This window comes from Littorina saxatilis, linkage group LG6 (assembly GCF_037325665.1).
Source record: "Littorina saxatilis isolate snail1 linkage group LG6, US_GU_Lsax_2.0, whole genome shotgun sequence".
NCBI classification, from domain to species: Eukaryota; Metazoa; Mollusca; class Gastropoda; order Littorinimorpha; family Littorinidae; genus Littorina; species Littorina saxatilis.
The window spans coordinates 27,841,847-27,855,493 of record NC_090250.1 but is presented as its reverse complement, the minus strand read 5'-3'; the positions used below and the strand labels follow the sequence as shown (position 1 = coordinate 27,855,493).

General features: G+C 40.9%; 1 protein-coding gene across 3 annotated transcripts in view; it reads right to left on the bottom strand.

The window, feature by feature from the left end:
• Positions 1–13,136, bottom strand: part of LOC138968896 (uncharacterized) — a 39,502-nt gene extending 26,366 nt beyond the window's left edge. The window contains exons 1-2 of one of the 3 annotated variants that reach the window (XM_070341570.1): positions 12,996–13,136; positions 653–1,001 (exon numbers count right to left, since the gene is read on the bottom strand). In XM_070341570.1, coding sequence (XP_070197671.1) covers positions 653–966 — 314 coding nt within the window. In that variant the 5' untranslated portion in view covers positions 967–1,001; positions 12,996–13,136. Of the gene's footprint in view, positions 1–652; positions 1,002–4,140; positions 4,295–7,494; positions 7,550–12,995 lie in introns of those variants that run through there. The other 2 variants (XM_070341571.1, XM_070341569.1) reach the window with 2 other exon arrangements.
• Positions 13,137–13,647: the final 511 nt, after the last annotated feature.

Here is a 13,647-nt window from a genome sequence, read left to right as displayed (position 1 = left end):
TTAGTTCCAATTCGACAAACACGAGTTGAAGCGGAAAGTTCTTCTAGCATGGCTTCAGGAAGTATGTGTGTATTTGTGTGTGTGTGTGTGTGTGTGTGTGTGTGTGTGTGTGTGTGTGTGTGTGTGTGTGTGATTGCGTGTGTGTGTGATTGCGTGTGTGTGTGTGTGTGTGTGTGTGCGTGTGTGTATTTGTGTGTGTGTGTGTGTGTGTGTGTGTGTGTGTGTGTGTGTGTGATTGCGTGTGTGTGTGTGTGTGTGTGTGTGTGTGTGTGTGTGTGTGTGGGTATGCGTGTGTGTGAGATATTTTGTCTATGTTTTTGTTTTTTGTTTGTTTGTTTATTTTTTAAATCAGTATGGTCTCAGTGGCTGATGCGGAACACCTGGGCTGAAAATGTGTAACCACTACTATTCAGACATACAGGAATACACACACACACACACACACACACGCGCGCGCGCGCGCGCGCTCGCACGCACGCACGCACACACACACACACAACCCAACACACACACACACACACACACACACTCACACACACACACACACACACACACACACACACACACACACACACACACACACACACACACACACTGTACTTTTACAAAAAACACAACACCGCGGTGGAAGCGGAAGCGTAAGAGTACTCACTTTCCCGTCTCATTGATGAAGAGCGACAAGATGGCGCTGGTGAAGGCCTTGGTGACAGAGCCGATACCGAAGAGTGTAGAGCTGCTGACCGTACGTCCAGTCTCCCTGTCCGCCAGTCCGAAGCCGCGAGTCCAGGTGTCGTTGCCCCTTACAACCGCCATACTCAGTCCCACAATGCCTCGGCACTGCATCAGATTGTCAACGAATTCCAGCAAAGATGTCGTCTGCTCCGGTGTGAAGACACTTCCGTGTGTGACGCAAACGGCTGCAGCCAGAACGAGGCACATGACTCGTGTCCGTTTTGCCAGTACCATGGTGAGAGTTTCTTTCTTGGGCAATGGACCTAAAGCTGAATAGACCAACAAACGTCGCGAAACTTTGTGAAAATGTCTTTGACTTCAAATGACTCGACAATCGAATTGCTCTGATGTAGTGTAGATTTTATACCATTTTGTCAACTTCACAGGAACCTATTGTGTTGTGGGAGTTGTTTAGATGTGCATACAGCCAGTCTGTTACTTTTTTTGTCACCAGATCATTGCATTAACATGAATTTATCTCCCTATTTTGGTTTTGATGGTCTGTGTTGGTCTGTGTCAAGCATAACTCTGGTAATGCACGAAAACTATACTTTTTGCAATAACTTGCCATAACTTATCAATTATTGCAACATTTATCCATTCGAGTATCTAGCTGTCTAAGTGTGATGATATCCTAGGCATTTGATAACTTTAAAGCCAAAAACGGGCTGCTGATTTCGCAAAATCGGCACATTTTACAAGCCTTTACGCGTTTTCGGCAAAACGCTGCCGATTTCGCGTAATGGGCAGCGTTTTGCCGATTACGTGAAATAGGCAAACATTTTGCCGATTTCGCGAATTCGGCAATTACGTGAATTCGGCACGACATATACAATGTCCTGCAACAAGCCAGTGGTCTGAAAAAACACCACACACGACATAACAACAATTAAACATAAAATGAAAAAAATAATCACATTCATGCACACACATGCTCGCATGCACGCACACAAGCCTTTCATACTAAGGGACAGGCAGACCGAGAAACCGACAGACAAAACGACAAAAAGACATGAGACACTAAGAGACATACCGATACATGCATACACGAAAACAGGCAGGCAGACTGGCAGAATAAACAACAACAAAAAACCGTCTCGCTATCATTAAAAACGGATCTTTCCGTAGAGAAAAATAAATTTAGATCCTCGCAAATTAGCCGAATCCTTCACAACCATACATTATCTAATTTGAGAAGAAGAAGAAAACACCAATAAGCTCAGTGTAGGAGAAATAATTGACAGCACAATCCTATCCAGGCTTGAAGAGTCACATGAAGCACCCGCCACATGAAAAAACAAACAGTGGAGGGTTTGATTATAGTGGAGGGTCTGATTTGTCGTTTTCACTGAATAATTGCATAACTTATACTGGTAATAACGTTGCTTTTAAAGAATAAAAAAACGTTATTGGAACGTTATATTTGAAGACTAAATAAAACGTAATATAACGTTCTGATAACATACCTTTCTTTTTTTTAATTTGAATTTTGGAGCGATGGCAGTCTATTTGTTACCCTCCACCACGAAATGAGTCGCATGTCACCTCGCGCGGTTCTGCGCTAGCGGCTTAATATAAGTCCGGGGAGTGTCTGGTAACAGTGTGAGGGTCACTTTAGTCACAGGCTTATAACTCAAACAGTTTTTGCTCTTTTCTAAAACGGTTTTCACCACTGGATAGAGCATAAAAATCTCTTTAGGAAAATGTAAAAATGTGAAAATCATGCAAAGGTGACATGCGACTCATTCCGTGGTGGAGGGTCACATTTGTTATTTGGATTTGTGATGCTTTTAAAGGAACTCTCCCTTCCCATGAAAACGCCGTCTTAGATCTAGCTAGGTTTTTACGCGGGATTACACCATCCTCCACGATACCACACACCAACAATGTGCAACTCTCTGTGTATAGTTGGAATTTTACAATCAACGAACTGATTTTGTAAGAAATGAATTCGTCAAAGAATTCAATCTCATCACAGCAAGCTGTCAGGGTGTTGGTTTTTGCTATATATTTAAGTGGAGGGGTGATTTTATCCTATGTACAAGTTGGGCCAGATCTGAAATGGTGAGCTGGACTACTTTCACGAAAAGGAGTGTGCCTTTGAGTTATAATTGCGACACAAGGACAAGTTTCTGCTTGTTTGTTTGTGTGCGTGGTTTTTTTTTTTTTTTTTTTTTTTTTTACACAGGCTGAGGCTGAAGTCTCGGCTTTCCGAAAGGCTATATATAATAAGCACACCATATTATTTCCTTTTGAACAAGATAACAATGAAAATGTACTCGCCAGTACCAAAAACACGAACAATTAAAACACAAGTCCGGTTTTGTCGATTGTCTTCTTCAGCTACAAATACAATGCTAATACAAGGAGAGACCGCAGAACAAGAAAGAAAAAATCAGAAAAGAAGACGACAGACAGCAAATACCGTTATACAAATAAAAAACGCTGGCGCTGGACCCGAGTACTCTTCAGACTGGCTCGCTCCCCCAGTATGAAAGTTTTTGTCTTGTGCACGTGGATTTAAAAAAAAAAAATTTTTTTTATTTATTTTACACAATTAAAAAAATTATTAGAGTAAAATAAAACATTAAAACGTTCATAATAAACAAAAGTAAACAAGAATTACAACAACAAAAAAATACACCGCCCATGCAGGGAATCGAACCCGGATCACTTGGATTTAAAAAAATTATTTTACACAATTAAAAAAATTATTAGAGTGAAATAAAACATTAAAACGTTCATAATAAACAATAGTAAACAAGAATTAAAAAAAAAATATATATATAGACCGCCCATGCCGGGAATCGAACCCGGTTCACTTTGGCCATAGTCGGAAACGCTTTCCACCAAGCCAACATATTTGACATTCGCCAGTGAACTCAATAATGCCTATAGTCCTCGCGCAGTGGTACACGCACGCAAAGCACGCACGCACGCAAAGCCTGGTGTGGTGTCGCCGGCTTGTCTGGGCGGTTTATCAGCCGAACGGCTGTTCTATCCCACCGCGAATCGCGCCCGCCGTTAAGAGTCGTTTTTGTGGAATATTTGGCATTTAGGTCCCAGGTAACATTATGAAGTTTTAATACGATCAATCGGACCTATTATCAAGTTAGTGTATCAACTTTTGAACGAACTGCGCCCAGTAGTTTCCCAGCAATAAGCTGTTAAGTCGAGACGAACAGACAGACAGACACACAATTAAAGTCTGCTGGACCCTAGTACTGCGTACTCGGGGAAAACGTTAGGTTACAAGTTACCTTCATTAAAACAAGAACATCTAGCCATCTCAGGCTTCTCCAAAAATTGCTTGAATCTTCACATCATACCCAAAAGCTTTGTTCTTCACCACACGCCATCTGACCTGTCAAACCTTGGTCTGATTAATAACACCAGAACAATTCTTACCCAAGCTTGTCGCAAACTCATGTTGGCTCATATCAAGGCTCTTCATCAAAAACAAACCACTATTTCTCAACTATTTGATCACTTCAAAAAGCAAATCTCACCATTGCTACCTCCCGCGATTGCATCAGTGCTTAAACAAACTGTGCATGCTCACAACCGGTTTATACATGACTTTTGTACTGCAACTACAGAACGCAAAACAGCTCTACTCTCACGCGGTGATAACAAGACGTCATCTGAGATAACAAGTCATAATAGCACTCAACCCAACACCAGTCAGTCCTGTACGATGCATACCCGAGATTTTGCCTCTTACAGATAGTGAAAGATCCGTGCTGTCTAAAGGTTTCACATTCATTCCCCTTCAACCTAGCACCTGTAAATAAAATAAAAAACCTCTCTTAGATTGCGAGCGCTTACATTTTTCCGCAAATTAAGGTGGATGTCTGTTTTTGGTGGGGTTTCGAAGCCACCTCCATTTTCTTCTGGGGATGACGCTTTCACACATCTTTTTTCAAGCTCGAAATTCACGCCAACCTCCTCAGGGAAAGTACATTTCTAAATGTTACAGGGAGATAAAAGACCTTAAATCAAAACCTGTACGTAACTCCAACCTAACCCACGATTGGCTTCTTGCATTGAGATTCCCACGTTCTAGGCAGGATATTGTTTTAAAACCAGCTGACAAAGGAGGTGCAGTTGTGGTTTGGAACCGTAACTTATGCACTGAAGAAGCCCATCGCCAACTTGATGACATTACCCAATATTGACGGACTGTGTGATGATATCTTCTGCTATGGTCCGTTGAGACAGTGATATCAAAATCGAGACCGGAGGTCGAGATTTTGATATCACTGTCGAAACAGACCAATAGCAGAAGATATCATCACACAGTCAGTCAATGTTAGATATATTGCTAATTCTCTGGACATTTTGTATTTACTGTAAAGAAATTACAAAAGTATTTGTCTCATTTTTGGCTGTTCCATATCCCTCCCTCTGATTATTATTTCTTTTTGTTCACTTTTTACTTGTACTTTTCAGTATTTCAAAATGTCTTTTCTTTCAAAAAGTCTTTAGTCACTTGCTCAACTAAATTCTGGGATCATTACATGTTCATATATATTTGTTTGTTTTTAAATTTAGGTGTTTTTGTTTTTGAAGTGGGGAAGCAATAAAGAGGTCGTCGATATCAAAACTGATATCGACGGAAATGTCGTCGATATCACTTTTGCACTGAGCTCAGTTTTGCCTAATTGACCAATGGAAATCCACGTAACATATGAAATAGCAATATTGTTAGATATATTGCTATTTCTCTGGACATTTTGTATTCACTGTAAAGAAATTACAAATTGTCGTAGTTTTGGCTGTTCCATATCCCTCTTTCTGATTATTATTTATTTGTGTTCACTCTTTTCTAGTACTTTCCAGTATTTCCAAATGGTTTTTCTTTTAAAAAGTATTTAGTCACTTGCTCAACTAAATTCTGGGGTAATTACATTTTCAAACATTTTTTTTGTTTTTAAATTGAGGTGTATTTGTTTTTGAAGTGGGGAAGCAATGGAGAGGTCGTCGATATCAAAATGGAAATCTACGTAACATATGAAATAGCAATATCTCTTTCTATAAATCCCTTCTTTCAGAAGCAAGTTTGTCTCAAGATCAAAATTAACAATTGCTGATACAGTGGTTCTTTTGTTTAGTATAACGTTATTTGCTGTCTGTCCTCTTCTTTACTGATTTCTTCTGTCTCTTTCTGTCGTCTCTCCTTGTTTTAGTATTGTATGTGTAGCTGAAGAAGACCTGGCATGTCTGAGTGGCCGAGTGGTAACGCACTTGCGCTCGGAAGCGAGAGTTTGCGAGTTCGACCCTGGATCAGGGCGTTAGCAATTTTCTCCCCCCCCCCCCTTTCCTAACCTAGGTGGTGGGTTCAAGTGCTGGTCTTTCGGATGAGACGAAAAAACGAGGTCCCTTCGTGTACACTACATTGGGGTGTGCACGTTAAAGATCCCACGATTGACAAAAGGGTCTTTCCTGGCAAAATTGTATTGGCATAGATAACAAGAAATTCCTCCGAGGTAGGAAAAACACCCCCGTCCTTACCATTCTCACTGCCACCAACTGAGAAGGTTATTTCCCTTTGACCATTAATATGTCCCTCTATAAGTCCTTGTGGAATCTTAATCCACCAATAACTCCCTAACCGTGTGTTTGACTGGTCCCAATTTTTGCAAGGACCGTCTCAGGAATGTATAGAACCTGTTCACCAAGTTTGGTGACGATCGGTCCGTTCATTCTTGAGATCTATATGCGAACACAAACACACACACAAACAAACAAACAAACAAACACATCGACCGAATCCTATACACACCCCTATACCGGGGGTGTAAAAATGTCCACCAAAATACCCGTGTGACTTGGAATAATAGGCCGTGAAAAGTAGGATATGCGCCGAAATGGCTGCGATCTGCTGGCCGATGTGAATGCGTGATGTATTGTGTAAAAAAAATTCCATCTCACACGGCATAAATAAATCCCTGCGCCTTGAATATGTGCGCGATATAAATTGCATCAAAAATAAAAAATAAATCCCTGCGCTTAGAACTGTACCCACGGAATACGCGCGATATAAGCCTCATATTGATTGATTGATTGATTGAAGACAATAGTCGAAACCGGTCTTGTGTTTGTATTGTTCGTGTTTCTGGTACTTGTGGGTACATTTGGATTGTTATCCTGTTCTTGTTCTTCTCACCTACAGTCTCGTGTTCCTATTTTATTTCCTTTAGATTTTGCGACCAAAAGCTAGAATCGCCAAGCAGACAAACATAATGCTGTGGGGTGGAAAGATGCACATTTTGAGTTGTCCCATTTCAGTCTGATGGCATTATCCCACTTTAAAGCCTGACCAGATATAAGACGCTAAAACTTGTATGGCCCTTTTGGCAAAATTGCCGAAGAAACAAATCCTGGCAACATCTCTGGCGTCATTCAGTTCCCTCATTCTAAAGTCCTCTCCTCTTCACATTATGACCTGAATGTACCTTTGGCACCTCGGGTTGCCTATAGTAACACACAAACAAAGGCGAATCACCACGAAGACTGGCGCTGCATCCATATGTGTACTGATTACATGAAACTTAGAAGGAGGATAAACGTGGTTTGAAATTTCTTTTTAAATACTTTTTTTATGTTCTCGTTTTCAATGCTCCCTGGCGTCAAAACTTACATCTGAGTGACACAATCGCGTTTCAGTTATTTCGGAAGTCGACTGAATGAGTGATGTCGGAAGACCCGCTATGGAACTACTATGTTCTTCTTACAAAAGACCAAAAGTACTGTACTCACGTGTGTGCGAAGAATACACTCAAGTAATGGCGACGTTTCAACCCTAGGGTCTTCTTCAGGCAACACCCACAACGGAAAAAAAGAAAAGAAAACAGACAATAGATTTAGTACAGTATTTTTGGTCTTTTTTATTTATCGCTCCCACGCGCAGTCACCATTGTTCTTCTGCTATGTTACGTTCATCTTAGTTTCGAATTGTAGGAATAACGTGTGCGCTTGGCTTTTTTATGTATACATTTCAAAGAGAGAATATGCAAAAACATCCACCTGTCAAGTCCTCTTCGGAACCGATTTAGCACTAATTTAATTTAGCTAACGTAGACCTGCCAGACGAAGCTGTTTATAAGGATAACGTGCCTTTTGATGGGGGGGATCGGGATAATTCACGTCACTGGAGAAAGTGAAGGAGCTGCTTCGTTATTCTAAATTGAACCCCGCCGTAACCCAACCATAATGAGGTTCATTTGGCTTGGTTTTTGTCTGGGTATCTGAACGGCATTTTTTGTGTATGATTATTTTTTACATATATTTGTTTTAAATCTTAACAGCGACAGATGTGTATGCAGGCAGGTGTTTTAGTTGAGAACAATGTTTATCTATTGCACATATATTCAAATATAATACTCAAATATAATATTAACGTTGTAGTCCTTCGTTTGTCTTTATGTTCTATGTACCACCACTGACATTTCTCCATGTGAGATGATAAAGTTAATTTGATTTGATTTCATTTGATCTCCGCGAAGCCTCGATGATGTGGAAGCGGACCTATACTATGTTTGAGTCACCTGAGTTACATGGACTTTCAAAACTGTAGTAGTCGCTCTAGCTACTGAAAACAAATCTCGGTTCTCGTGAAACCGCCACACCTCCGCTCAGGCTTCAACGTGCCATAAGAGCACGTACCCCTCCTCTCGGACACGTACTGGGGTTCGGCTGGTGACTTATGTCCCTCCCTCCACCCACCTACATATTCTTCTTTAATATGCTCCGGCGGAGCATGCACTGGCAGCAAAGCAACATAGCTTATGAATTACAAATCACATTACGGAGGCGCTAGTCGCCAAACTGTACATATTTCTTTACCACGGCCTTCGTGGCTTACATCTTAATCCTTTTTATTTTAAAGAAGTTTTGAGATTTATTGTTCGTGTTCTTCTTACTTGCTCATCTATTTGCTTTTATTGGTGATCCTGAAAGGTCCTACCTTTTAACTCGTTTTGAATAAAACTCATTGTACCAACCCATTATTCAGGATATAGAATACAGACTTATAATTCTTACTAAGAAACATCTCAACTACTTTTCATTTTAACGAATTCCACATAGCATCATCATCTCAACCTTACCCCCTGCCCTCCTTTTTTAATTTTTTTTTAAAGCGGACAAACACTCAAGTCCTTAATGGCAAAACAACGTAGGACTTTTAATATCATTTTTACTACTACTACTACTACTACTACTACTACTACTACTACTACTACTACTACTACTACTACTACTACTACTACTACTACTACTACTACTACTACTACTACTACTACTACTACTACTACTACTACTACTACTATCAATCAATCAATCAATCAATCAATATGAGGCTTATATCGCGCGTATTCCGTGGGTACAGTTGTAAGCGCAGGGATTTATTTTTTTTTCAATTTTTTTTATGCAATTTATATCGCGCACATATTTAGGGCGCAGGGATTTATTTATGCTGTGTGGATTGAAAACTTTTTACACAATACATCACGCATTCACATCGGCCAGAAGATCGCAGCCATTTCGGCGCATATCCTACTTTTCACGGCCTATTATTCCAAGTCACACGGGTATTTTGGTGGACATTTTTATCTATGCCTATACAATTTTGCCAGGAAAGACCCTTTTGTCAATCGTGGGATCTTTAACGTGCACACCCCAAAGTAGTGTACACGAAGGGACCTCGTTTTTTCGTCTCATCCGAAAGACTAGCACTTGAACCCACCACCTAGGTTAGGAAAGGGGGGAGAAAATTGCTAACGCCCTGACCCAGGGTCGAACTCGCAACCTCTCGCTTCCGAGCGCAAGTGCGTTACCACTCGGCCACCCAGTCCTACTACTACTACTACTACTACGACGACGACGTAGACCGGCACGGTTGGCCTAGTGGTAAGGCGTCCGCCCCGTGATCGGGAGGTCGTGGTCTCGAACCCCGGCCGGGTCATACCTAAGACTTTAAAATTGGCAATCTAGTGGCTGCTCCGCCTGGCCCTCTGGCATTATGGGGTTAGTGCTAGGACTGGTTGGTCCGGTGTCAGAATAATGTGACTGGGTGAGACATGAAGCCTGTGCTGCGACTTCTGTCTTGTGTGTGGCGCAAGTTATATGTCAAAGCAGCACCGCCCTGATATGGCCCTTCGTGGTCGGCTGGGCGTTAAGCAAACAAACAAACAAGCAAACAAACAAACAAAAAAACAAACAAACTACTACTACGTACCACAAGTCAACAGCCTAGCTGATTTGTGCGCAGTGTGAGAATTATTGACTGAATGGACGATGTTGGGAAATAAGTGTGTCGGGTGTGTGTGGGTTGTGAAAGGCTGAATACCCTTGCTTTTGTTGAGGCAAACTTTCTTATGTGACATCATAGGTCAGTCTGAAGCGAGGGTGTGTCTGGACAAGGGACACGTGTTGAAAACTTGCCTCATGTACTAAAAGCAGGAGTAACCACTCTTGCACAAGCCATACAAGCCCGACAGAGTTATTTCCGAGTTCGTTTATTACTACTGTTGCTGGTTGACATCGGTGTCATTTTATATCAAATCAGTTCGGCTGCTCAGAAAACAGCCAAGCTGAAGATTTTTGGTATGTGTCAAAATGGAAGGATGCTATTTTTCCATTTAAAGGCCTGGAGGAATCTGTGGTGATTGACAACAGCATGGCAACATGGGGAAGAATGTAATCTTAAGCCTGGTCTGCGCATTTAAAAAACAACACTGCAAGACAGACATCAATGATAACAACCTTGGCGAGTTTATTGACAGTAGTACGTAAGACCACTGCACCCACCACAGAGCTCATTATAAACCAGATACCCGAATAACATCTTCGCACAGGTAAATCTCGCCCACAACAGGGATAATAACTATAGTTCGTTGAGTGCGTGCAGTAATCGTAGGATCGGCTGCGCAGTGACAAGTTGGCGGTACGGTGGAACCCCCTTTTAAGTCCTCAAAAAATCTGAAAAACTCAGGTCTTAATGATATACGACACCGATACATGCACTCAAGACTCAGACTCAAGACTCAAAAGTTTACTGTCCTTAAAAACCCCAAGGAAAATTGCCATGCAGTGTCAGGCGATCACAGACAAAAAACACAGACACAAAAGCACGGCCTAGCAGTAACCTTAAGATTGATTTTCTACTGCTCGTTTCTTGAGGTCACCGAGACAAACTTCGTTCTCGAAATTCGTTGTCACATCCTCATTAGACATGCAATAGAAGTGACAGAATGTATGCGTGGCACTATTATTCACGCTATGAGGTCTGTTCGAACTTTGTCTCGCTTTTGACGTCAAAGGTTTCACTTCTTAAGAAAGGCTAAAAACTTCTTCTTTTTTTTTTAAATCGAGATCATTATCTCTTTAAAGATACTGTTCTTCCCGCATTCACAGCTATCAGCTATTGCGTAGTTAATGTCCACACTTTTTGTTTGATGGCGTAAGACATTTGTAACAAATAGCTTTTAGATCTTTTTTAGGCAGGTCGAATTCAGTCTTTAGCACCATAATTGTGATTACTGTGATTTCGAGTGTGATTCAAAATGTCATATTTGATGCGTCGACGTTAATACTCTGTCTTAATGTATTCATTTTAATGGACAATAAAGTGCTGTAATTGTTATATTTTTAATTGTTATTTTTATCAAATGTAATCGTGGGAGTAAAACCAACTACCAGTTATTTTTAAGTCTGACTCTGAAATCGTTTTTCTTCTTTATTTGGTGTTTAACGTCGTTTTCAACCACGAAGGGTTATATCGCGACGGGGAAAGGGGGGGGGGGGGGGGATGGGATAGAGCCACTTGTTAATTGTTTCTTGTTCACAAAAGCACTAATAAAAAAATTGCTCCAGGGGCTTGCAACGTAGTACAATGTATGACCTTACTGGGAGAATGCAAGTTTCCAGTACAAAGGACTTAACATTTCTTACATACTGCTTGACTAAAATCTTTACAAACATTGACTATATTCTATACAAGAAACACTTAACAAGGGTAAAAGGAGAAACAGAATCCGTTAGTCGCCTCTTACGACATGCTGGGGAGCATCGGGTAAATTCTTCCCCCTAACCCGCGGGGGGTTCTGAAATCGTGAGGTCTGTGGAAGAAGGGGCGTATCACTCGTCATAGCACAATCCAAGTTTTTCAGAAGGAAATCTCTATGCTCCAAGCTGACAGTTTACGGTACTAGTACAAAACGTCCTTCCTCAGCTACAAGCTTGCCTACTCGTGTTCATCATCCATCAGAGACAGTAGAGCTAACACTCTCTGCATACATTTCAACACAAAGAAGGACAATAATGTCAATCACATTTTTTGCGGGTGATGCGAACTGACATACCGCATACTGTTTCGTTTGGCTGGCAACACTGAAAGTAGTGGAAAACCCCCACTGTGTATTCATCTGTATTCTCATCTGTGACAATCATAATGTTTGGAATGTTCTGCGACCCCCCCCCCCCCCCCAAAAAAAAGAAGAAAAAAAAAGACAACAAAAACATAAAGTCTTAAAATGGTGATAAATTCACAGATGTTATGAACAGAAAATGTACATAAGCAAGGTTTTAATTCAAGTGGAGAAGTCTGAAATGGGGCGTCTGAACAGGAGGGTTTTATTGTAACTGAGATGGTGCTGCTGGGTGCTTCTTGCTTTTTATTGACACAAATATGTTTACAATAAAACTGAAAATGTCTTCCCTCTAAGCCATATCTCCCTTTCCTTTTGAAAAACAATTTATTTTCACGGCATGCTGCGGCGATAGATAAATAAGTCTCGGAAAAAAGTATGTCGGATGAAATGAAAGAGTCAAGTAGAAATGGGGGAAAGCAGCTTTCTTTTTCTTTTCTTTACCCGCTTTTTTTTAAAAACAATGTTTTTCTTGCTTGCTGTAGGACTAGGCACAGTTTTGGGCTTGATAAATAAACACAAGCTGCCTTTTGAACAAAAGGACAGAAAGAACGAACGAACAATAAAAAGAGAGAAAGAAAGAAATAGAGAAAGAAAGGAAGAACGAAAGAAACAGAGAAAGAAAGAAAGAAAGAAAGAAAGAAAGAAAGAAAGAAAGAGAGTATAAATGAAGAATACAGAACAGGAAAAGTAAAAAGGTCATAAATTAATCAGGATAGTACTGAATTAAACAGTAAACAAAATTGACCATTATGAAAATAAATACACATGTTTTCATTTAACCTGCAATAGCATGCAACGATAAAGTAAAAAGATAAAACCAACACAAACCTGATGACGAAACACACTGAATACAAGTCCAAAACTGAATCCCAATCTGAACAGTGTAGCTGGTTGTCTTCAATACTTGTACAGATCGATACAAATGGCTGTTCCCGCGCACAGTCGGCTTACCTCTCTCGCTGTTCCGTCAAATGCCATAACTCGCATTTCGTCTCGTCTGTTGGGCATTCCGCTCTCTCCCCCACACGCCGCGCACAGAATAGACACCAGGCTAAAAGCTTGCCACGCAAAGCTAGTGCATGAAGACGTATGACTGAAGTGTTTTGTTCTTGCGCGTTTGTATGATTTTTCCGTTTATAATAGCACAAACGTGAGAGAGACTACACATGCGATAACAATATCATTTATTTTACTAGTGGGCATATCATGTAAATTAGGTCGTGTCAAATTAGTCTGGCAGGGACCTGACTTTTACGCCGCTGCTTATGATGCCAAAGTCACCGAGACAGACGTTATTCTGGAAACACCTTTGCGCTCGCTGTTTCCCCTATAAGGGGCTCCGCTCAGATATGTAACTTCAGCAGGGCCGACGACGCACTGCAGATTATCCCACGTTGCATGAAAGAAAAACAGGCCAAGTACTCGTCATAATCCCTATCGCGGCATAAATAATAGACAGTGCGTCGTCTGTGCCGCTGAA